Raw genomic sequence first — 26,205 nt, 5'->3', positions numbered from 1 at the left:
CCCCAATCTAGTGGTTTTATATACTCCCCCCAGCAGAGTTGGCATGAGTTTTTCTTAGTCTCTTCTCAGGATTAGGAAGCTCACCACCATCTCAGGCATCAAAGAGGGGAGGCTGGCTCCTATCCACATTTTACAGAAAGCACTATTTGCCTCCACCGTCTTACAGAAACCAAATTCCAACCACTGCTCCCTGATCCTGACCCCGGGCCTGGGACTCCTACCCCATTCAACTCAAGACCTCAGTTCAGTGTACCACGCTGATTTTCTATTCCTGTTTGGGGCTTCAAAGATATTTATCTTGTTTTTAAGCCTGGCTCTACCTTTCTGCTCTCTCTTTATACTGTATCCATCACTGTCATAGATTTGGAATAGAGGAGAAACATTAAAGTTTGAGCAGACTGTGTTGACTTGACTGGAAAGTATTAGCTGACTCCTTAACTGACTCTTAACTACTTAAGTCTTCTGTTGCACATGTCACTGTTGATTATTCACTCTACCAGGGAATCAACACTCCTCAGACTCTCTTCCCAATTCTGATCTCTCTTTTTAGATCCTCTACTCCTCACCCTTAGCCCTCCTCTCTTTTCATGTAATATTTCCTTCTTACAAGATCTCATCAATCCCCTGCTTTTACCTTCCAGCTACACTTTGTACCAGCATCCCAGGTTCCTTCCCCTGTGAAATCCAAGCATCTCTGCCTCTTGGCCCAGATGTAGCTCCCAACCCTCTATCATGGGAAGTGGTACCACTTCATCTACTCAGCCAAGTCCAAATTGGATAATAATCCTAGACCATGGTTTCCCTTATCACCCACATGTAATCAATTACTAAATCCTAAATCTCTGTCTTCTCAATCCTCTCTGCAACTGTCCTAGTTCAGATCCTCTTATCAACTCTTGGACTATAGTCAATAGCATCAACGGGAACTCCGTATGCATCTCCTTTCTGCCTTAAGTCATCTTCCCAAATGGCATCAGAACAATTCAGAAAAAAGTACAAGTTCTTGAGCATGAAAAAAACCCCATGACCTAAAGCATGTCCACCTTTCCAGCCTTGAATCTACTATTCTCTGCCAAACTACATGCAGTTCTCAAATGTACCTGGTTTTACATGTTTCTGCCTTTTTAGTATTCAACCACATTTCATAGCCAACTTGGTAGCGAGGGGAAACAATACAATAAGCAAGTTAATGTATGCAAACTACCTCCATGATTATTCAAAAAGGAAGTCCAATGTTTTTATTTTTTATTCAATGCTTTAACTCCCCAAACAAAGGTTCTAGATGGGAGATTACTCAAAACTAAGAAAAGAAGGATGTGAGTTGGGTGCAAACTGGACACATAACCGTTTAAAGTAGAAGGTCTTAAAAGCTCTCTTTATTCCATTATCAATGAATGCTACCACTGGAATGTGGAAGAGCTTTACAATATACCTCAATATTGTATCCTAAACTTCTCTTTATATATATTTCCCTGACTCAGCTTAGTTCCTGACAAGTGTTGGGTCTTATCTTCCTTTCTCCAAAATCCAGTTGAGAGTCTGGTAGATAAAGTGCACACAATGAATAAATACTAGTTGTTTCAATCAACAACCAGAGGAATTCTAAAACTAAATTTATGAGACATCATGAAATAATTCTACCAAAATGCTTTAAAACCAAGGCATTCAAAAACTGCATTTCAATGCTTTAAAACCAAGGCACTGAAAAACATTTTCAACAAAAATTTAAGTAATAAGTTTGGTTTCCTCATAAGTGCAGTTTCTAAGTTTCATTTAATAAATCAAGGTTGTTGATTGTATTTAAATTTGGAAAGTTCCAGGCTGGTAAGTTACCTGACTAGTCCAAGTAGACTAGGTACCTGGAAAGGCTAATTCAGAAGGAAAATAATAATTGTTGGAACAAAAGCCTCCTTTTTTTTTTTTCTATGAGTAGACTGGTCAGTAGACTCCTTATTTTTCCATGAGTGTAAACATATTTTATCTAGGAAAAATCACTTTGAATGACATATTACTCTTTCTGTCAATATAACCTGCCAATATACCAAAGCCAACCAATAGTCAGAAATTCTTTTATAATGAAAACAATGCAAGACAAATAGTAATGACCATATCATGAAATTATAGCAGTAATTGTGATCCATCCCCGCACCTCCCCCCATTTCTATAGTCTTTAAAAAATTACATTCAAACTGGTGTGGATCACTACATTTCTAATTTCAAAGCATTTTCTGATTTAATTGTCTTCTAATGTATTTTATAATATAAGCCTCAAATATTAAGTATCAAAATTGAATTCTATAAATAAACTAGGCCAAATTTTTTCAAAGCACCAAATTTACCCAGAAGGAATTCCACATTTCACCAGAAGAGGCTGAACGCTATTACTATAAAACACCAAGGAAAGTGGATGTCAGCAACTTTATGCTAAACATCTGTGTTACATTTCCATAGCAGAATGCTGAATGTATACATTATAAATCATCATAAATCAAAACTGTAAAAGACAAAAATAAAAACTTACAGCTCCTTTGCAGTAAAGTCGTAACTTCCCGGACGGAGTCCGAACAATCACTGACATTCTTTTTCTCGCGCTGAAAGAGGTTTTCCATAATGTGTCATCATACTGAGCATATGCATATATATGTTTGTCATGCCTCACATATTTTAATACTCACAGTGAAAAATAAATTTTACCAAATTATGAGCCCTATCCTTCCACAGATACAAACCATCCCCTGGGTGTGTGGTCTGGGTACCTTCGAGAGTTACATTCTGTTTTGTAAGGCACCAGGGTACCATCCACTGCCCTAAAGGAATAATTTACAAAATGGATCTTGGGAAACCTGCAGGAGTTAGGAGCCACCTGGGCAGAGGAGAGTTCTGGTTCAATGTTTTCAGATTTCAAAAATCTTTAAGTCAGTATCTAATAAGATGAATTGTATGTTATAGCTTTTAACGCAAACAGAAATAATAATCCATCGTTAAATACATACCCAAATCACACAGAAAGGCAAACACTAGCCCTTTAAAACTGACTTCAGCTTTCACAAACTGTTACTTCTCAATGATTTCTAGCAAGCCACAGGCAGCATGTAAAAAATCTATTCGCATTACCAAGCTAAGCTAATGAGCACAAACATTTTAACCTTGTGTTGGCGATATAAAAATGTTAGTTAAATATACAGCATCTGCAGAGACAGCAAGTAACAGTGAGTAGAACAAACTGGCACAGCCCTGCATAGGACGTGCCTCATTAGGAACCAAGTATGTATCAGCATTCTCTCCAGAAATGAGGGGGGGAAGAGACTTCTCTCAAGCGTCTGTATTTATTTGTTTTACCTTGCAACATTCTGCTAAAAACGAAAATGAGTCCAATATAAAGTAGCCAAGATATGGTGTCCTAGCATACAGTTAGGAGTTTCTTTCCAAGGCGTCTAGAAATATTCAGTCCTCTGTGTCTCCATCTCTAATCTCCACTGTGTGGGTTCCTCCGACGGCCATCCCTGCACTTCGGGAAGACATTTACCTGGGCCCTCTTCACAAGGACATTGCACATTCTATATTTTGTCTCAGCCCTTCTTGGTGCCTCTCTTACTCCAACTTTAATGAGATGGTCCCAAGCTCACGAACTTTCCTGCTCTTTTCTTCTCCTGGCAGAATGCCCAAATCCTGGGTAAATGGGAACCCTTTCTTTAGCATCAGAGTAGATGGATGGACTGGAGGAAAGTCGCCCTGCCACAGAGCTTAGGAAATCCATGATATGCTGTCACTTGCATGCTCCCTGCCGTCCTCTTTCTAATAAGCTCGCTCTCTCACCATCTGCAGGACTTGGAACACCTTCTCCATTCTCCAAGTCTTTAATGCACCCTCATCCTCTGGACCCTTGGAATTTTTGCAATTCACCTTATGGAAGCCTCAGACAAGAATTCTTATCCTTTCTGCCATTAACACCTACACATTCACACAATTCTCTGCTGGTCACCATCCTCTCTGCCTCTTTTCCTGACAACGGAGGGGGTGTTTCTTTTCCTCTCAGAGACCTTCCTTTCCCATGTGCTGTGAACCCCCTCTCTTTCTCAGTAACCTCACTCCTAAAGTTATGCTGCTCTCCCCTGAGTCTTCATTGTCCCCTTCTCAACAGGGTCTCTCTCATAAGTACTTAAACACGTTGGAGTCTCTCGCCTACAAAACTCAGCCCAAACAATCCACTCCCACCGAGCCTCATCCCCCTCACGACTCAACTCCAAACAACTGCTGCACACACCGACGATCTCTACTTACATCCCCTGTGTGCGCCCCCCACCCCCAGTGCATCCCCATCATTCCCACCTGGCTTCTCTCCTGACCCACCCACTGAACGGCTAAATCCAGCAAATACGGTCCACCTTTAGTTCACCTAACCTTGCTGTGGGTCTCTGACACAGATGACCACTGTCACCTCAAAAAAAAAGCCTCTTCTCTTGGCTCTGTGGTCTTATCCTCTCTTTATCCTCCACATCTCTAGCTACAAAGCAGTCTCTTTTGCTTCTTGTCCTTCTAATCAACCCTTAGAAGTTGGAGTTAGTCATAGTGCAATCCTCAGCCTTTCTTGTTTCCCTCACTCTATATTTCCAGGAGATCCAATTCATCTTTGTAGCTTTGATGACCATTTACAGGCCAACGACTACCACATTTATATCTCAGCCATAGGCTTCTCTTTTGTGTTCCAGGCCCTCACATCCAGTGCCTACCTCTGACACCTCCATGTGTGTATCTCACGGGCATCTCAAACATAACAAATTCAAACATCTCATCCTGCACATCTATTCCTATCCCTGTATGTGCCATCTGGGTAAATGGTACCCCTACCCACCCAGCTGTTCACACCAGAGACTCCAACCCCTCCCTCTTTTCTTCTTCTAACTCCAATCCATCCCAAAGGCCCCCTGACATTCTTCCAAAAGGTATCTGGATTCTATCAACTTCACTTTCTTTGTGCTACCATCATCCTAGTCTAAACCACTAATGTTTTTTCCAGAATCTCTTTTAAGACCTCCATAGTTACTCTTCTCACTTTCATCCTTACGCCCACCCCCAACACTGCATCCTGAAAGACCCTAAACCCCTAACCTTGCTTTATTTTTCTTTGTGGTGCTTCAAGGGTGTGTGTTAATAAACAAACATACCCAAATGCTAATTGATATATTACTTATAATATTTTGCAGGTATAAAGCAAGTAGACTTAGGAAAAACAGCCACTTCGACATAAAAAAAAAAGGTGGGGGATACATTTTGGAAATACTCTATTACAGTTACTCATCAACTTCTCATGCATTTTCCCTTGAGCCTTGCAGTGCATACAAGAAAGGAAAATAGTGTTTAAATAATACATTAGACAGACCCCACTATTTTTGATATTAACCAATGGCATGTGGTCACTCCCAACCAAGATAGCAACCAAAGCTGGCACTGAAAAGGAAATGCCTTTTCTTTTTTTTTTTTTTTCCAGTAAGTTACGTGTTTTTATTATTTTTTTAGTTTTTATGTAAATTCTAGTTAGTTAACATACAGTGTAATATTAGTTTCAGGTGTACAATTTAGTGATTCAGCATTTCCATGCATCACCCAGTGCTCATCACAAGTGCCCTCCTTAATCCCCATCGCCTGCTTAACCCATGCCCCCATCCACCTCCCCTCTGGTAACCATCAGTTTGTTCTTTATAGTTAAGAGTCTTTTTCTTGGTTTGCCTCTCTCTTTTCCCTATGATTGTTTGCTTTGTTTCTTAAATTCCACACGTGAGTGAAATCCTATGGTATTTGTCTTTCTCTGACAGACTTATTTCGCTTAGCATAATACTCTAGCTCTATCTTTGTCATTGCAAATGGCAATATCTCATTCTTTTTGATGGCTGAGTAATATTCCATTGTGCATATATACCACATCTTTATCCATTCATCAGCTGAGGTACATTTGGGCTCTTTCCATAATCTGCCTATTGTTGATGATGCTATAAACATCACGGTGCGTGTGTCCCTTTGAATCCATATTTTTGTATCTCCTGGGTAAATACCTAGTAGTGCAGTTGCTGGATCATAGAGTAGTTCTATTTTTAACTTTTTGAGGAACCTTCATACTGCAGGAAATGCCTTTTCTAGTCAGTGTACAAGATTGTCTTATGTAGGAGAAAGTTCAAGAAGATAAGTGAACACTTATTTCCTTGAACAGCAGTGTTACTTCCTGCCTGTGGCCTGGCCCTAAGTGTCCTATTGTTAATGGTGATGCAATCTTTTTTTTTTAAAGATTTTATTTGTTTATTTGACAGAGAGAGACACAGCGAGAGAGGGAACACAAGTAGGGGGAGTGGGAGAGGGAGAACAAGGCTTCCTGCTGAGCAGGGGGCCCAATGCGGGGCTCGATCCCAGGATCCTGGGATCATGACCTGAGCCGAAGGCAGACGCTTAACGACTGAGCCACCCAGGCGCCCGATGGTGATGCAATCTTTAAAGACTATCCTGTCTGTTAATGGAGGCCTATTTGCCTTAAGAGCGTATTAGTTCAGAAACAACGTAGTCATGCAAAAATAAAAAGCCAAACTCCTAGACATATGGCTGATTATTCCTAGAAGGTCTCCACTATTTGACCTTAATAAAGTTAAGTAGGATAACCTCCTTGATTTCTGCTTTTTCCTACTAAATCGTAACTGGTTTTATACTGAACAGAGAGTTGAATATGGTTTCTGAAATCCCAAAGATAGTTAGATACAATGAACACAGAATTAGACTGCTGGGTTCCTAACTCTTTATTCGGCTTCAGTACACATAAATCCTGCTGCCTCTAAGTGTAACGATGTTTCCAGATCACCAGCCCTAAGACTCCTGGTCCTATACCTCACAGTTGTGACGCATACCAGCTTTGTTCAAAAATAATTTTACACTGCCTCCAGGAGTCATGTCTGGCAATACTCTGAAGATAGGTGTTTATGATTTCTCAGCACCTATGACAATTACAAGCTATACTACAGATTTTAAATTAATATTTTTTCTAAACAAATTTAGTTAAAAAATAAAGCCTACTTTCTAGTTATTTAAAAGGGAAAAAAACCAAACATATGTAGAAATTTATCTTACAGATACAAATCACAGAGCAGATGTCTTACCTGGTGAATTCCAGAACATTGAGTAATTCATATCTTTCTTCTTGCCCCAGCTATGAAGGAAAGGAATACATGATTATACCATGTTGGAAGTATCTTTGGCTTCTTGGAATAAACCCTATGCATGAAGTTTTAATGTAAAAAATAACAAAAACAAAGCATCCCTTCTGAATATATCCTCTTTAAGTGAATTTATTAACTTTCAGGTTAAGAGGGAAGATGGAACATACACATTTAATCTCTGTCTTTCCCAAAGTCTCACTAAAACGATAGTAAACACTTTAAAAAGAAAGAAGCTTACAATGGCAGGGAAATAAGAAAAGAGACAATAGCACCAGAAATTTGGAAGCTAGAACACAGATGAGTGAGTGGGATCTTAGCAGATCCAAGAAGGCTGAATGCTATAGTGGTCATGGGAAAAGCTGAGAACCCACCTGATTTGTACCATATGATCCTTAAGTGGTTTAAGGATGTGAAAAAGCAGTTGGCTCTAGAATTGTGAGGTAAAAAAAGGGGCCTAAAATGGGGAGAACTGGGTAAGAGCCACTTGAAAAGAGCTCTCAGCACTGGCCCTTCCTTTGGTCTAGAAGAATCTTTTGTCTAGAATTGACTGGCACAGTTGAAGACATGGTATTGTTATCATATTCATATTAAATATATTAAACGCTGGGCCCCAATATCCCAACCAACTTAGCCAGACCTTTCCAGGCAGAAATGGGGAGTTACTCTCTGGGGAATTCAACAAGCTCAAGAGAAGCCTTAGAGGTACAGACGCCATGACTTCCCAAACGAATCCCCCCAGACCACCCTACAGTAGAGCTCAGTGTAGACAAATATTCCCCTCAGGCTCTGAACCGCCACATCTGCTTTCAAGTTCCTTCTTCTTAACCATGAGAGTACCAATGATTGACAGACATCCAAGGACACTAACATGGAACAGAGATATCCAAAACTGACAGACATCCAAGGACACTAACATGGAACAGAGATATCCAAAACCAACAGACAGAAGCAATTTGGAGGAAAAAGAATTCAAAAACAAAATTTCCCATGGACCAATGAAGTTTCAGTTTGGGTTTCCTGATGGGCACGAGGGGCTGGTGGGCGGGTCCTGGATGCCTCCGCAATTAGTTTCAACACCAGACTGAAGTGGTCTGTCACATGCGTCATATGTCGTGTTTTCTTTTCTACATTGGAACTGATTACTGTGGCTTCCTGGTGGCATAAAGCTTTTCTGCAGTGTTTTACACCCTTGGAAATATTGCTGCATAAGCCAGGATATGCTTTTTAAGGGGACCTATGAAAAAAATGTGTGAAACAATAAGACTGTTTATAATAATTCTTATGTTTTTATGATTACTACTTATACCCTGGTTGCTGCTCTTTGGTAGTTTGGGAGGAGACTGGCCTTATTATTCTGCATATTGCAATTTGTGTCAAAAATCTAGTAGAGCCTATCACACACCCCATATGCAAGGGCTACAGTAATTAAATGCTGCTCTTTTCTCCTAAGTGGAAAATGAGAAACTTTGGAGAAGAACATCTGAGAGCTGATATTTAACTTTTGGTGAAGCATGCTTTTCCCAAAACTATAATCACTGCAAAACAACTGCAGTGATAGTTTGAGACAATTTTATATTCTGGTAAAAACTATAGTTTAACTAAAGGCTTCTAAATGCTTTTTAATTAAGTGCTTTGTTAAATGCCTGTAAAATTTTTTAAATGAAAATTTCAAAAAACGATCATTATTTCTCTCAGAGAATATGACATTCATGAAACAAGAACAGGATACTATTAAAAAGAAATACTGAAAGAACAAAACAAACTTCTCAAAACCAAAAACATGGGAGCAGAAATTAGAAACAAAAAACATGAATAGAAAGTTAAGAAGATAAAGCTGATGTAAACTTCCAAAAAGCAGAGCAAAAAGTCAAAGGCATGAAAAGCATTAGTGAAAAGCTAACGGTTAGTTCAAGAATTCTGAAGAGAGAGAACAGGGCAAAAAGAGGGAAGGAAAATGGAATTATTTAAGAAAAAATTTCCAGAACTGAATTTTCCAAATGGAAAAGGGTCCACCAGTGCTCAGTACAGTGGGTTAAAAATATTCCCACTAAGGCACACTGCCATGAAATATCCAAACTCTTGGGAGAAAGATCCTAGAACCTTCCAGAGTGTGGGAGAGTGGGTAGGGGCAAGGCACAAAAGATGTGGAATCAAAATAGCTTCTGATTTCTCAATGAGGTGTCCTGGAAACCAGAAAATAGTGGAAAAATTAAAATTACTAAGGAAAATAATTTCTATCCCTTAATTCTATATTCATCTGGACTATCAATTAAGTATAACAGTAGCATGGAAAACGTTTAGACTTGAAAGGACTACAAAATAAGTTACTCCCCATGTATCTTTTCCCAAAAAGCCACTAAAAAATGTATTCCACAGAGGTAAAAGAGTAAACCAAGAACATTCTTGTCATGGGATTTAGGAATTGAAGATCTAACACAGGATAGAAGTAAAGAAAGTTCTCAGGAAGATGATAAAGCAATTCCAGGATGACAACCATGAACAAAATGGTGACCCATCAACCAGTGCATCTCAGAGCCCAAGAGTCAGGAGCTGGACTTAATGAGGGCTATCACTACTGTGTCTTCTTCTTCCTGAATGACTGTTTAACCTGAAGAAACAAACATGAAATGTGTTCTGTCAAAACAGGGAAGGTCACTAGGAAAGAAGATTTGAGACACAGCAAATAGTCTCAAACAGAAGAAAATCAAAAGGGATTCCCAGTGTTGTAGAAACAGGCCTTAGAACAAAGACGGCATAGACCGAAAAGAATGGTGAACTTCTAGAGCCATGGATGGGCATGTCTCAAGGTAAGAACTGCCAACTGACAGATTACCTGGTGTGACTTAGAGTGTACTAAGAAGATACGGGAACAATCACTAATAGGTAGAAAGAAAATGAAGCAATTGAAAAAACAAAACAAAACAAGGTAAGGGACTTATCTTTAGGAAATAAAGGAAAAATTATCTTCAGGAAATAATTTATATTAGGAAACATAAAATTAAAGAAAGGAAAAAAATCCTGAATACAACAATGTTCAACTGTATACTTATGCAGGCAAAATAACAAACGCTAAATCATGAGGCGCCTGGGTGGCTCAGTTGGTTGGGCGACTGCCTTCGGCTCAGGTCATGATCCTGGAGTCCCGGGATCGAGCCCCGCATCGGGCTCCCTTCTCAGCAAGGAGTCTGCTTCTCCCTCTGACCCTCCTTTCTCTCATGCTCTCTGTCTCTCATTCTCTCTCTCTCAAATAAATAAAATCTTAAAAAAACAAAACAAAACAAAACAAAACAAAAAACACTAAATCATGATTTTTTTAGTGAAATGCAACTTATATACAAAAAGGACACAGACACTAAATGCAGTTTGGTGGAAACTGTGTCGTTTACAAAACTGTGTAACCACCACCTTCATCGAGATGTAGAACATTCCCATCACCCCATAAATTCCTTTTGCTCTCCTCTAATCCATCTGCTCCCTAACCCTGGGACAACCACTGTTCTGAATTCTACTCCCATTATCACTTTTGTCTGCTCTCCAGAGGATGCACTCCTTTGTGTCTAGCTTTTTCTGCTCAACATAATGTTTTTGAGATTTATCCATGTTGTTGATGAATCCATAATTCCTTCCTCTTTATCGTTTCGATAGTACACTGTAAGTGTGTATCACAATTTGCTTACCCCTTCTCTTGCTGATGGATGTTTGGTTTGTTGCCAGGGTTTGACTACTCTAAATAAAGCTGCTGTGAACATTCCATGAGGTATCTGTTTGTGGACACAAGCTTTCATTTCTCCTGGGTAACTGAGTACAATTGCTGGGTCAGGTGCATGTTTACCTGTGTTAGAAAACTCTAAAAGATTTCCAAAGGGCTCATGCCATTTTACACATCAACTAACAACACATGGGTCCTCCACTAGTTCTATATTCTCATTAACATTTGGTGCTGCAATGTTTTTAATTTTAGTCTTTTTGGTGGGTATATAGCATCTCATTGTGATTTTAATTTGCATTTCACTGATGACTAATGATTTTTTTTTCATGTGCTCAGTGGCCATTCATATATCTTCTTTTTTGAAATATTTGTTCAAGTCTTTTGCATATTTTAAAAATTAGGTCTGAATACTTGTTTCACTAAAAGCTGTAATGTAATTACAATAATATACAGTCACATAGTAATATATATTCCAGGAAGGGATAGTGAATCAAGAGAGAGAAATCCTCATTTAACATAACAGAAGACAAAGTCAGTAGATATGTTCAAATGGAAGAATCAAAACAGATATCATTCATCACATATGTTTTTGAAAATAGGACATTTATAAATGCCTGAAGAAAGAGATAAAGTGGCTTCTTCTGGGGTGGGGAACCTCTATTTTATTATGATCCTTTGATATTATTTTATCTTTGAAGTTATGCACATGTTATTACTTTGATGAAAAAGAGACTTAAAACTAAATAACTTACTGAATCTATAATCACTGAGTCCGGTGTTCTTCCAGTAAAAACAAAATTCAGTTGCTTAGCTGCTCTGACCAACGCTCCCTCATCTGTTTTAGGAAAAAAGGTGAAAGCAAATACATGGTGAGATAAAATAATTATCCCTAGTACAAAAGAAATACATTACTATGTTTTTCTATTGAATTTTAAAAGAATTAAAATTCTGTTTATTCTGGTCCCTGTTGAAATCCATTTCTTTTGAAATCATATGACAATGCCAAAGGAACGAGTAGACTCATCTTAAGGTTTTGAGACTCGTAGGGAACCAGGAATCATATTTGACTGTTAGTCAACACACCTAAGAAAGGAATTTAAATGTACCCTTGGTCCAGAATGTTCTATAAAAAAGTTTCTCAAAATAAATGCACAAGATTGTCTTATGTTTTATGCTTTTCCTCCTAAACCACTGACTGTAGAAAAATACGAATTGAGGATTCAATTTAAATGGATATAAATGCATGAAACTGTACACTTGCAACTAATGTAACACGTGTGTGTCAACTCTACTCAAATTAAAAAAAGAGAAACTTGGACAAAGGAAAAAGAAAAAAAAAGAAATGGATATAACTGAACTGATGTTTATTTTATTATATATTACTTTCATCACCATATTATATCAAACTTTCTAGTTGCTGAGGGTAGGGTGTGGGATAAGAAACATTCACATAGGGGCGCCTGGGTGGCTCAGATGGTTAAGCGTCTGCCTTCAGCTCAGGTCATGATCCCAGGGTCCTGGGATCGAGTCCCGCATCGGGCTCCTGGCTCGGCGGGGAGTCTGCTTCTCCCTCTCCCTCTGCCTCTCCCACTGCTCATGCTCTCTCTCTCTCTCTATCTCTGTGTCTCAAATGAATAAATAAAATCTTTAAAAAAAAAAAAAAAGAAACATTCACATAGTGTCCATCCTAACAATATGAGATGTAACATTTCTTCTGCTTTTTAGGAATTTGGTACATTCTACAAGATCACAGGTGCAAGATACAGTTAAAACACTTAAAAACAAGGTTTTTTAAAGTATGTTCCTGTCCCTCTTTCCTAAAATCTTGCAATCATCAAATTGCCCAATTTTACAGTGAAAATAGGTTTAAAATTAAGCCTAGGCATTAAATATTGATAACCATGCCAATACATATTTTACGGCATCCCTTTCAAATGGTGAACTTTCTTCATCCTAATAAATACACAACAAGCTCCTTGATTATCATTTCCAGAAGAGGAAAGCGAAATGGTTATTTTCAAAGAAGGGAGGAGACCCTATTATGTGTATTAAGAAGTACTTTTTGTGTGAATTTTTAAATTCAAATTTACATGCAATTTATGACATATGCTAAAAATTATGTAGATAAGGTTATATATTTTAACATATATACTTAATTCCGTTTTTTTCTAATCAGTAAATACATTTCTTCTAATTAGTAAATACATTTTTATTATCTAAAAAAAACATAACTTGGTTATTTTACTTTTTCAAATTAAACTGATTTTTTTCTAGACAACCTCAAATTTCAGAACAATTTTCCACTGGAAAAATACATTATAATTCCTTCCTTTGTACCTGGAGATGCTGCTTGATAAATAATCTTATCGCCTTCTCGCTCTGGTACTGCTGTGTGACAAACGGCCATCATTGTAAGAAATTCACATATTATAGGTGCAGTTGGCTGTAAGAAATAAACACATAATTCAACCCTTTTCATGTAAACATTTTGACAGTAATGACAGCAACATTACTTCATGTCTATTAAGACTATAGCTGTTAAGCATTGAAGGTGTGAGGTTATAGACAACAAAGAAGCCAATATCTGTTATGAAGAAAATATATTTTTAACTAAAATCATTCTTACACTCTTTCATTCATTTTCCAAACATTTACACAGAACAACTTGGTGTGTCAAATGAAAAGAGCACAGTGTAAAAAAGTAGATAGATCAAATCCTGTTCTCAGAAGATAGGAGAGAAATTCTAAAATGATCATTTATCTGGATCTAATTCCTGATTAGATTTAAACTTCTGGCATCTGATCTTACTGGGGTTCCACCATCTTGTATTGGGGTGATGATGGCAGGGGATTCCTCTGTAATGCTTTGTCCTTCCTCTCTCCACAAAGGACAACCTTAACCTGATACATGTTTTACTAAATAGAAAGAATTGGTTGAGCTATTGCTGTGTACAATGCAATGGATTCTTACAGCCTGAGGAAGACCTAAAAGTGGATCCTTTCTGCAAGGAACTTTGAGTTTATATGAGAAAACAAGCCAGATCTTTTTTTTTTTTTTTTTTTTCTTTTTAAGAACTCATGACCCTGAGATCAAGACCTGAGTTGAGATCAAGAGTCAGATACCCAACAGACTGAGCCACCCAGGTGCCCCAGAAGCCAGACCTTTTAAATTAAACATCTTGCTGTTTGGTTCCTGATGGAGGTAAATATTAAATAAAAAATATTCTTCTATGCTCTTAGGCTAAAACAAACAAACCAACCAACCGAAAAACAAATGAAGTGATTGGAAAGATAAATCACAGCATTATCTGAAAAATCTCTTTTCAGGTTAGTACAGTAGACAAAACAGACATGGTCCCCGCTGTGTGAAGCGTAACTTGTGGGGAAGACAGAACACAGATAAAGACACAAATATTTACTTATGGTGTGAAAGGACTATAAAGGAGAGAATGTGCAAACATCATGTGATGTATTTGGGCCACTCTGTGGTTATTCTCAAGAGAATGTGAGATTTAAGCTGAGGTTTTAGCCTCATGAAGAACTGAGCCAAGAACTTTGCATCAAGCAGGAATCAGGTAAGACTGAAAAGATCCTATAGAAGGAAAGAATGAGGTGTGTTTGAGAAAATAAAAGCCAGTATGGCCTGAGGAGAAAGAAAGGAAGAGTGGCTCAAGTGAGGTTGGTGACTTGGGCAGGGGCCTAACCATGTAACTCTGTAAGGTAAGAGGGAAGCCTGAGAAAGGTCTCATTTTTTTTTATTTTTATTTTTTAAAGATTTTACTTATTTATTTGAGAGACAGCACGGAAGTGGGGAGGGGCAGAGGGAGGAGAAGCAGGCTCTCTGCTGAGCAGGGAGCCAGACTCGGGGCTCAATCCCACGACCCTGGGATCATGACCCAAGCCGAAGGCAGATGCTCAACCAACTGAGCCACCCAGGCGCCCCCAGAGAAAGGTTTTAAACAGGGAAGTGAGGGGATTTGATGTCCATGTCCATCATTCCTGTTACCATGTGCAACAAGAACTGGAGGGGAACAAAGATGGATACAGGGAAACTGGCAAGGGCCCGCTAGCAGTCTGGACTAGGGAGGGAAAGTGAGCATGAAGTAAAGAAGACATTTAGGATATATTCCAGAAGTCACTATTGACAAGGGCTTGGCCATTCTAGAGAGCTAGAGATGGACCCTAAAGGAGGTATCCAAAGCAGCTCTTAAGTTCCTAGAAAGAGAATTAAAATAGGTGATGGAGCAATTTGAACCTGAGAACGCAGAGGGAAGAGGTGGTCTAGGTCTTGTGGATCCTGAACCTCATATTCTATAGAAGGCTGTCTTAAGAAGAAAGGATACAAAAAATACCTGTAAGAACACCTTGCTAGAACTCCACCCAGGGACACAGGTTAGTAAGTTACCTGTGCTCAAGGAGCTTTTATTGAGGTAATGAGTTCGAATTTAAGTTTTGACATATTGAGCTTGAAGTGATGATGAGAAAAGGTTCTGGGGTTAAAACTCTAGGAAGCCATACCATTTGATCTGATGGAATTTTAGTAAGTGTCAGTAACTTCATAAGTACAACGGTCACATTGGATGGAAATTTCCGGAGTTTTTTTTGTACAGATTGGGCACTGGCGTACCATTTTGAGCACGTAATTCATTTCCACAGATAGTCTGAAATGGTGAATAGTGAGCTGTTCTATACAAACAGAATTCTATTAATTATTTAATATAAGATACTTTGAAAAGACAGAATATTGATTAACAAGAATTTCAAAACTAAATTCCTAACAGCCATGAATTTGTGTGGGCCAAGTAAAAAGGATTTAACAATAACAGATTTTGGTAAGTATCAAAAATGATCACGAAACTAAAAAAAAATATATAAACATGGAAGATAATTGAGAGTTACTCATTAGCTTTCACTCATTAACAAAAAGATAATAGTTTTATGTTGCTTACATGATTATTTTGGAGGTTTTCCAGCAATGACGAATCACTAAATGTTTTTTCGTCTCCGAACTGTGAGCTCTGCCTGAAGGGGAAGATGGAGCAAACCTGGTTCATTTATATAAGCCACTGATCTATTTGTAACTTACTTTTTAAGTAAATCATTATGCCTGCAAACCTTTAATAGATTAAATATAATTTAGTCTGCATTTCTAGATAAGATGCCATAGATTTCATAACTGAACCATACATTATTTTTAAGCATTCTAAAATGTGATAGACTTCCGCAGTGTAATAAAAAAATAGTACTTTACAGCTCATTTTTCTGGAGTGGTGGAATTACATTGTAGCCACATGAAGCTTAAAAAGATTTTTAAAAAAGTAACAACACTGTTACTAGTAAAATACCTAGAGGTGAATTTCTATTTCCATAATTTTTTTCAAGTTTTTAGAATTTGAGAATAAAGTAATTATAAAAAAAAATTCTTTTACTTTAGCCTATGAGAAACCTTTATTTGTAGTGACTAACATTACATGATTATATGGAATATAAAAATATGAGCAATAAGCCTTATATATATTTTGTCAACATCTATCAATAAGAAATATCTGATATATTTATGTATATATCACATTTGTTCTGCACATATAAGAACAAATCATAAAAATGTATGGGATTTTTTGTGTTGGGGCTATCTTCAGATGAGCAAACACAACGTACGTCATATGAAATAAATGGAGTCAGAATTGCTTCTATAATCTAGCTATGACGAATCTCATGGTCATGCAATTTAATACCAAAATGTTGAGATTAAAAGGAAGAACATGGAACACGTAAGTGGGAATGTCAAACCCAAAGGGTGTACTTTGCAATGTTCAGTGAAAATGTATACATCTAAGCTTTTGTGCATAGAAGAAAATTCTAGAATTAATTCACCAAGGAAAAATAATGTGTCCAATACTAAATAGCTGTAGCCCAGAAAGCTTTTGATCATAATTTTTACAGTTACAGAGTATTATCAATACCAAAGTGCCAAATATCAAGAGTTTCATATTTTTAAAGCCAGCAGTTTGAAAGGAAGGAGAAATCACTGAAGAAAAAAAGAATCTGAAATAATTAAACATACACAGTATCAATGAAATATAACCAAAGAAGGAAGTTAGACCATTTATAATAAGATACATCTTTATTTACATGTAGTAGTTTGATCTATTAATTGAGGACTGTAAAACAGTACATCTTCATTAGCATGCAGTAGTTTTGAATTCTCAAAACATCCCTAGGAGGCAGAATAAACACGTTATTACTCTTCCTCTAGTTTTAAAGATGGAGGGAAAAATCCAAGATCTTTTAAATGACTTATCAATGGGAACTCAAAAAATTCGCATACATTTCTCCTCCAAATACTATCATTTCTTAAAAACAGTTTATTACTGGGGCTCCATAAAGTCTCCCTATTATTAAAATGTATTTATTAATGGTTCTTAGTTATACATTCCCTCTTATTTGTTAGATAAATTGAAATGTCAAGGAATAATCACAGTAACATCTTGCATGTGGAGGTCTATTTTCTTTCCAAAGAATTCCAGACTAAAAGCCTTCACAAATCTGAAGATATGTCTAATTAATCTCACCAGAAACCCTTTTATCTCATAAATCACAGTTACCATAATAGATATAACTTTCAAATGTATTTATAACAAATAACACTAGATATGCAACTGAAATCTTTACATGGACACAATCCACCCTCCATTTACCAATGAAGCTTCTACCATGAATAATGTTAAATAAGGACTCTTCACTCAGAAAGTGACTTCTTTTCCAAGATCATAAAAACCATAAGCAACTCATCTGCTAATCCACATAGCCTGGGTTGAATAACTCAGGCATGGAGCTTTTACCACTCCTCTCTAAAATCTTACAAAATGTTCACTTTAGTAAATGTAAACAGATAAAATTAGGATGCTTGTGTCATTTCAAAATAAGAACCAACTGGATTAAAAGTGATCATTTAAAATCCGTTGACAAAATTATGAATTTGCAAACTGCGCAATAAGCTTTATATATATTTTATACAAATGCAAGCCAACACCAACATTTTGTTAGATTTTTCCATAGAAATTTTCAAGAGGCACTATGCACACAAAGAGACAAAAGAAATGATGGTGTTTTGCAAGAAGGGATAAGATAGGGAGGGTAACATTAAGGGTAAGGAGAACAAGGAGCAGGTAGTCCACAATACCATATAAATGGTAGCTTCTTGCTGGGTGATTTAAAAACTATGATACAGTGTAAATAATTATTTCCTGACTATACAAAAAAATGAAGAATCCCTATGGCATTAAAAATTAACAGAAAATTCAGAATGTATATAGTTTAATCAGTATTACCTATTTTCATACATGACAGTATGGGGACCTTGAAATTTTTTTAAATTCAAAATTCATGTCAACCAAGGAATCATTAGAAAAAAAGAAAAAAGAGTTGGATCCATACTTTTCACCTTAAACCAAATAAACTCCAGATGGATGTACAATTTAATAAAAATTAAGATATGGGAAAATTTAAAAAATAAGAGTGGAAAAAGCCTATGTATCACACATAATCCAGAAAACAAAACAAACAGATAAATCTGACTGTATACAGCTAAAACATTTCTGCATAGCAAAAAACTACTGCAAGCAAAATCAAAAGCCAAAAACTGGGAAAAACTTTCCAATTCATATAATGAAGGTTAGTTTCCCTAAGACAGAAAGAACTCATAGAAAGCAATATGAAAAAGATCAACAATGCAGCCCAACAACGAGATGAGGAAATATGAGTGCCTTTAAATACAAACTTCAGTTTACCCAATAATGAGAGAAATGACTGCATCAATTTAGCAGAAATAAATTTGACAATTCTGTGCTGTTGTGATTATGAAAAAGATAAATCATACCATTGCTGAGTATGAAAATTGGCAAAACTTCTAAGAAGAACAACTAGGCAATTTCTACCAAAATTTAAAATGCATGTATCCCTTTGATCCAGTAATTCCAGTTCTAGGAATTTATACTAGCTATCTACCTGGTGCAAAATGTTGTATGCACAAATTCATTCTTTGCAGCACATTTTTAAAAAGATTTATTTATTTGCGAGAGAGTGAGAACACGCATGCGTCCATGAGTGGAGAGAGGGGGCGAGGGAAGAGAATCTTGAGGCGGACTCCCTGCCGAGCACGGAGCCCAATGCGGGGCTTGATCTCAGGAGCCATGAGGTCATGATCGAAGCCAAAACCAAGAGTCAGATGCTCAACTAACCGAGCCACCCAGGTGCCCCTGCAGCACACTTTTTTTTTTTTAAATAGCAAAAGATTAGAAATAACTCAAGTACTATGAAGGATGTTGCTTTAAAACATTGTGGTACATCCACATAGCAAATGCTATACAAAAAACAGGAAGCTCTTCTGATCTTGGGCTGATCTCAAAGACGCAGAGTGAAAAGAAAAGCTGGTACAAAACAGGGAGTATAGTATGCTTCACTTTCTGTAAATATAGGAGAGAAAACAAACACATGCATGTATATGTGTAGAACAGATCTGGAAGGATACATCTGAAATTGTTTACACTGCCTGCCTCTGGGAGGGGAGAGGAGTTCTCCAAGACGGGGAAGGGAGAAAAACCTTCCCCTCTTTACACCCTTGGAATTTGCAACATGTTAATGCATTATGAACTTAAATTTAAATTAAAAATTAAAGACAAGAAACAAAATCCATGTCAGCCACCTGTAATAGATGCACAGCCTACACATAAAATAGATGTATACATTATGCACACACACATACTACACCCATGTTCACACTGGAAGGTAAAACTTAGTGGGGCTGTAAAGCACCATATTTTGAAAGGATCTGCACCTCCTGCTTTCAAATGATGCTATTGGTTGCAAATCAAAATCCCTTAGACGAAGATCTGATTTTTAGGAATGACTTTGTTATTCAGAGTCATGTCAAGTCCAAGAATATAAACAAGTGATCGAATTCAATAATATTTTAGACATCGGTTTTAACCAAAGACATCAGTTTTAACCAAAGACCTAAGACCTGCTTTTCTGTGTGGCTCAAAGTATTTCTGAAGGCAATTACAAAAGAGGTGTTCCAAAAACATTCTGTGAAATGGCTGCATCATTGAAATAAATAAATTAGCTGTCAACGTGACTACTTTGAAGACTAACATTAATTTGGATGCATTAGATCTCATTATTATACAGTCACACCTGGAAGGATGTTTTCATGAGTCTAGCTGTTATAGGAGAAAAAATAAATACCACTCATTCCATACATAATTATAGACCAGGATGAAATGAGAAAATAAATAAGACCAGAAAATAGTACTATCCACTGATACTATGATAATACTAAAAACCACAGTGAAATGACTAAGCACGGAACACATTAAGGAAATCCTTTTTGGAGAATCATCATCACTAGCATTAACTTCAAAAAATATATCAGAACAGTATGGACTCTATATTAAATAGTTAAGAAAAACAAATATGTTATCTGGGATTGGCTTCAAAATAATGGTGAGGGAGAGGTATAGATGACATTGGATTTGGGTGCGTATTATGGAAGTAAGTGAAAGGGTAATCTGTCTACTTTTGTTTATGCTTGAAATTTCCCACAGTAAGCATTAGGAAAAGAAAAAAAATGGCTATGGAAATATATAGCTGAAAACAATCACATCTTTTTTATTTATTTATTTTTTTATTATTTTTTAAAGATTTTCTTTTATTTATTTGTCAGAGGGACAGAGGGAGAGGGAAATAGAGAGAGAGAGGGAGAGCAAGCGCACAAGTAGGAGGAGTGGCAGGGCAGAGGGAGAAGAAGCAGGCTCCCCGCTGAGCAGGGAGCCTGATGCGGGACTCGATCCCAGGACTCTGGGATCGTGACCTGAGCAGAAGGCAGACGCTTAACCGACTGAGCCACCCAGGCGCCCCTGAAAACAATCACATCTTAAGGGCTACACGGATGCTGAGAATAAGCAGATCTTTTTTCCAATGGTAGATTTTTAATAGGAAAGAATGAATCTGTAAGGTTATATGTTAGCTTATGGGTACTTGGCAATAACAAGAAAACCATACCAATTTTGGAGTAAGTAGCTACTGGTTGGGGAATGATCTTATCTCTGTAAACTATTTTATACTAATATATTTAAGCGAGTAAAGCTACAACCATCATCCAATTATCTTTAATGTCAAGAGGGTATGTTTGAAAATACTCTCAAGAGAGTGTCACAGGTTTGCCTTCAAATTCCACTAAATATAAAATAATCTGTACACATTTAAGTGTTAAATATTATATGTTTTTTAATCTTGACATTTTTGTGGTGAATATGGTTCGGTAGGGCAGTAAAATGTATATAGGCTACAGGTTTTATGTATGGAATTTAATGAACTTCACACTGAAATGTGAAGCTGCTGACAGACAGGCATGAACTTTGATTTTGGATTTATACAATCATCTATACTCTCTAATTTATCCCTGAAGACCAGCACCATGAAGATGTGGTCATATGCCTACAGCATAGGATTCAACCAGTATCCCACTTTTTTTTTTTTCCTTCTTCTTCTTTTTTTCTTTTCAGGATCACACTTTTGATCTTGGTTTCCTTGGCAAAATGAAATCAACTGGATGAGGGGCTCGGGGAGATGCCAGATGTATGAATGTGCAAAATTTTGCTCCCTGTGCTAACTTTTCTCAAGTCAGTTAAACTGTACCTGCTCTTGCTACCTTAACAAGAAAAAAAAAATGACTGAAATGGTAAAGGTATTTTGTGCTCTAAGCATATAAAGTTCTTTAAGATCTGTAGGACATAAAGTGACCAGCACCTACTTTATAATCTGGCTTTCATGTTTCCTGGTTGTGTACTTTGGGACAAGTTACTTGTTAGCTTCTTTGCCTAAATTTCACCAATTTTAATATGGTCATGTCAATCACAACTCTTCAAATATATCACGAGGATTGAGTGAGAGACACCAAAGCTAACACTCTCTGTGAGTATACTATGTCTAGACACTATTCTAAGCACTTTAAAAATGGAACTCACTCGGGGCACCTGGGTGGCACAGTTGGTTGAGCATGGGACTCTTGGTTTCAGCTCAGGTCGTGATCTCGGGGTTGTCAGGATCGCCCCGAGTTGGGCTCTGTGCTCAGCATGGAGCCTGCTTGAGAGTCTCTCTCCCTCTCCCTCTGCCTGCCCCGCCCCCTTGCTCACATGCACACACACTCTCTCAAATAAATAAATCTTAAAAAAATAATAAAAATAAAAACAGAACTCAATCTTCACAACCTCCCTATGATGTCCACATTCTACCAGGGGAGGACAGGCAGGCAGAGATTAGGTAACTTTTTCAAGGTCACAAGTAGGATCAGGATGTGAACTTGGGTAGTCAGAATCCAAAGTCTGCATCTTTGACCATGGCAGATGGCCAGGACAGAACAGAAGCTCAAGTAGTATTTTCCAAAAGGGTGTTTTACAAAGAGATCTTAACTAGATAATATAATATCCTCTCTTTCCAAAGGTGGTAGAAGTCACAAAACAATCTCTATAGAAAGTCGGATATTTTAAATGACCCGAGTAAATAAACAACGATTTTTTACATTTTCATTCACTCTTAATGAAAATATGCTAAAGGTAATTTCCTTCTCTTAATAAGAGTTCTCTTAGAAAAATTGTGTATTAATTCTATACTAATGAACAGTATTTACAATTAATAGAATTATATTAATGTTACAGAAAAAAATAAATAGTCACAAAATTTTACTACATTCTTGAAGGATTAAATAAAAGGGAATAGCTACTGCATTAAACTTGAATTATCCACCAGCAGTTAGAAGCTTTGGAATATTTTTAAAAACGCTAAAAATTATTCAGTTGTGTGTAGGTGTCGAAACTGGATGATGCTCCAAGCAATGAGCTTAAATGTGATGACTCATCAGTTACCACACGAATCAAACAGCTGCCTCTGTCATTATTATAGGTATGAGTTTTGCTGCAAATTGTTATCAAATCTCCACTTTATTGAAATAAAATTCAAGTTGAAAAATATTAAATGATGTTATTGGACTTCCATGCATATTGGAAATGTGGCCGAATCATAAAACACATGTATAACCTGAAAATAAAAATATAACCACTTTTAAAGCCATAATGTGTTCTATAGTTACCAGCATTAAAAGAATCTGTTTTCTGAAGTTTCATTGGCCACCAAATCATGATGAGTTAGAGAATATCAAAATAAACTTACACAGTTCTAAATCAAAATGTAAATCCATGGAGGGGGGATTTTAAGGGAAAACAAACAAACCCCCTCAAAAATATGGAAATTAAAATGCCATCTTTAATAATTCTATAATTATTTATATTCCAGTTAACTTTAGTCCTTGGTAGCATAGTCTTCCAACATTTGTTCCAGACATTTATTTTTAAAAATGTTCATTTTCTAGCCCCCGAATAGATTTACTAAACTAATGAAAAGAGATGTAAAGGAAATTTCCACTTCTGGGTAGGTTTCAGTAGCATCTTTTTGTGGCTCTGTAGAGTATATAAATTGCAGCAGAAGGTGGCAGTGCTGAGCTATAAAACATAAAACTTCTTGAGCTCTAACAAATCTTAGCTAGTTCACAGCCCAGGGACCCCAAGTTGATCATTACAGACTTTATTATAGATACATAATGTAAAACTCTAGCAAGCCTAACCATTAAACCTAATGTTTGTAAAATGACTAAAGGTTATGCAATAGGAAATCAAGGATATTCACTGGATTTCAAGAAATAGATTCTTTATAGCCCTTATCCTACCTGATCAATAATGCTTCCCCCCCCCAAAAGTAGTGAAATGTGTTTATCAAAGCAATAAAATGCAAACCTTTTAAAGGAATCAATGAGACAGAAAGGTCCATGCAGCTTACCATTCATCAGGAGAACAGCCATAATCCTCAGGTTCAGGGACATGGCTTCAGAAAGCAAGAGGAGGGGCAGAAAGAGAGGACAAAATCATCACAGAAACGCTGGAAACAAAAGCATGAATAAAGGAAGTACTGAAAGATGGATATTGAAAAAGTTAAGAAAATGAACTTTTAGTTGATTCTGAAAGAATGGCAGTTAGTATAGTAAGTAGAACACAATTTATGGTAACTGAGCAGGTTTACAAAATTATTCTATAACAGGATAGCCAACTTGCCTCTTGACCATGGAATTTACTCATTTTATTCCTAGAATTCAATATTCACTAAGAAATATTTTAACCTAGAGGTTTAAATACATGCTAAAACCAATGGAAAATTAATTACATATTATATCATCAGAATAAAGTGTTTTAATGAAACAAACATACTAATACCTAGGAACAAACTATCACTGACAAAATTTGCCAAGTACATTTTAGAAATAAATTTGACTACCATAGAGTAATGGGTCTTTAAACAAGTATATTAAAGTAAAAGTTAATTACATTTCTATAATTAAAAGGAACCACATTTTAAAAGATTAACTGATCCTCAAAATCTTTCACTTAAACTATAATCACTCATTGAGCCATTTGTTATCTCAAACAGAACACATTCATCAATAATTTTAATTTCATCCTTTAGCTCATTTGAGCAACGGGAAAAGTCTGACTGATGTATATAGCTTTTGTTTCAACGAGCCACTCATGTATTCAGTCAGAAGATACATGGCAGAGCAGATTTTCTTTTATGTATTTATTCTATTTTTCTTTTTATTGTTGAAGTTTTTTTCCAGCTTTGTTGAGATATAATTGATGTATAACACTGCACAAGTTTAAGGTATACAACATGATGACTTGAAACACTTATATACTGTGATATGATTACCCCCACAGTGTGAGCTAACACCTCCATCTGTCACATAATTACCATTTTGTGTGTGTGTGTGTGTGTGTGTGTGTCTGGTGGGAAAATTTAAGATCTACTCTCTTAGCAGCCAGAAAAGCTTTTCTTATCTCTCATTTCTTTCACTATATATGACCGTTCAATATTTTTTCTTTAAATTAAATTTATTAGCGGGGCGCCTGGGTGGCTCAGACGGTTAAGCGTCTGCCTTCGGCTCAGGTCGTGATCCCAGGGTCCTGGGATCGAGTCCCACATCGGGTTCCCTGCTCCTTGGGAGCCTTCTTCTCCCTCTGCTTCTCTCTCTCTCTCTGTCTCTCATGAATAAATAAATATATAAAAAATAAATAAATAAATTTATTAGCTATCAATAGAGTTTAAAAAATGCAGAGTTCAGTAATGTAAACGTAGAGTCATTCATTGTTTCTGACGGAGTTTTCAGTGAAGTCCTTTCACTCCCTCAGTGTCCATCCCACTCCCTCTAGCCTTCCACCAAACTGGCTATGACACAAGCCTCATCATTTGAAGGCACCTCTTCCACCTCCAAAGCATGAAACCACCTCCAGGACAGTATCCACTGTCTTTAGTCCCAATGAAGGCAGTCCCCTCTACTCACTATTCTCTCTTGTACCAAATGACTTTTGTTGATGCTTGAGAGGAAGGGCTAACCAAGCCACCTGTGGGCTGGACTCCCAGAAAAAATGATGACCTATTGCAAAACTCTGTAGAAACTGACTGCAGCCCAGCGCTGAAGGCAATCACTTCTGATCAACCTCAAGGCTTGGACTCTAGCCGCATGCCCCTCCCTCCCACCCCGGACTGTACCAGGGGAGGGCCAGTGCTACCCAAGCAAAAACACTGTGCTAAGGATCTGCTAAGTTGGACGGCAGTACCCGATCTCACATCAGGGGAGGGGCAAGTGCATCTCAAGTCATATAGCTTAAAAGACGCAAAGCTCAAGGCTCAGGGTCCCTTCTCCTGGGTCAGGTCCAGCCCTGGCAAATGCTATTCAGAATGTGATGAGCAGCAGGAGACCCACACACCTGTTACTGCACCTGTCTGCATGAGTTTCCCCAGGACTGCTGCTGGGGCAGCTCTGGTGTATATGTGCTCTCTGGTCATTTGCCTTTGTGTGCATGTCCATACTGCTGTATCTGCCTGGGAAGTTCTTCACTTAATCAAACCCATTCTTACGTCTCAGCTCAAGCATCACTTTCTTACAGAGCAGTCCCTGACCTGCCTGATTTGATCAAATCCCCATCACAGACTCACGTGGACCTCTGTACTGTGTTTTATCTTTGATTACTTAATTAACATCCATTAACCCCCAATTAGACTATAAATTTTAGGAGGGCAGAAACCATGTGAACTTTGCTGATCATTACAATCCCATCATTTAACAAAGTGCCACATACACAGAAGGAGATAAAAATATTTGTTGAAGCATATAAATAAACAAAAGAATGGTGT

The 26,205-nt window shown here is 37.3% G+C and overlaps 1 protein-coding gene across 5 annotated transcripts in view; it reads right to left on the bottom strand.

The window, feature by feature from the left end:
• The window catches only part of ATP8A1 (ATPase phospholipid transporting 8A1), a 218,574-nt gene that overhangs the window by 106,843 nt on the left and 85,526 nt on the right, over positions 1 to 26,205 (bottom strand). For 4 of the 5 annotated variants that reach the window (XM_035005058.1, XM_035005059.1, XM_035005060.1 and 1 more), the window contains 5 exons: positions 15,855 to 15,927; positions 13,243 to 13,348; positions 11,658 to 11,740; positions 7,137 to 7,186; positions 2,522 to 2,591 (listed from right to left, as the gene is read on the bottom strand). In XM_035005058.1, coding sequence (XP_034860949.1) covers positions 2,522 to 2,591; positions 7,137 to 7,186; positions 11,658 to 11,740; positions 13,243 to 13,348; positions 15,855 to 15,927 — 382 coding nt within the window. Of the gene's footprint in view, positions 1 to 2,521; positions 2,592 to 7,136; positions 7,187 to 11,657; positions 11,741 to 13,242; positions 13,349 to 15,854; positions 15,928 to 23,796; positions 23,842 to 26,205 lie in introns of all 5 variants that reach the window. The other variant, XM_035005062.1, reaches the window with a different exon arrangement.

This window comes from Mirounga leonina, unplaced genomic scaffold, assembly GCF_011800145.1.
Source record: "Mirounga leonina isolate KUSES-001 unplaced genomic scaffold, KU_Mleo_1.0 Mir_129, whole genome shotgun sequence".
NCBI lineage: Eukaryota > Metazoa > Chordata > Mammalia > Carnivora > Phocidae > Mirounga > Mirounga leonina.
The sequence above is the reverse complement of the archived record's forward strand: the minus strand, read 5'-3'. Positions and strand labels throughout refer to the sequence as shown.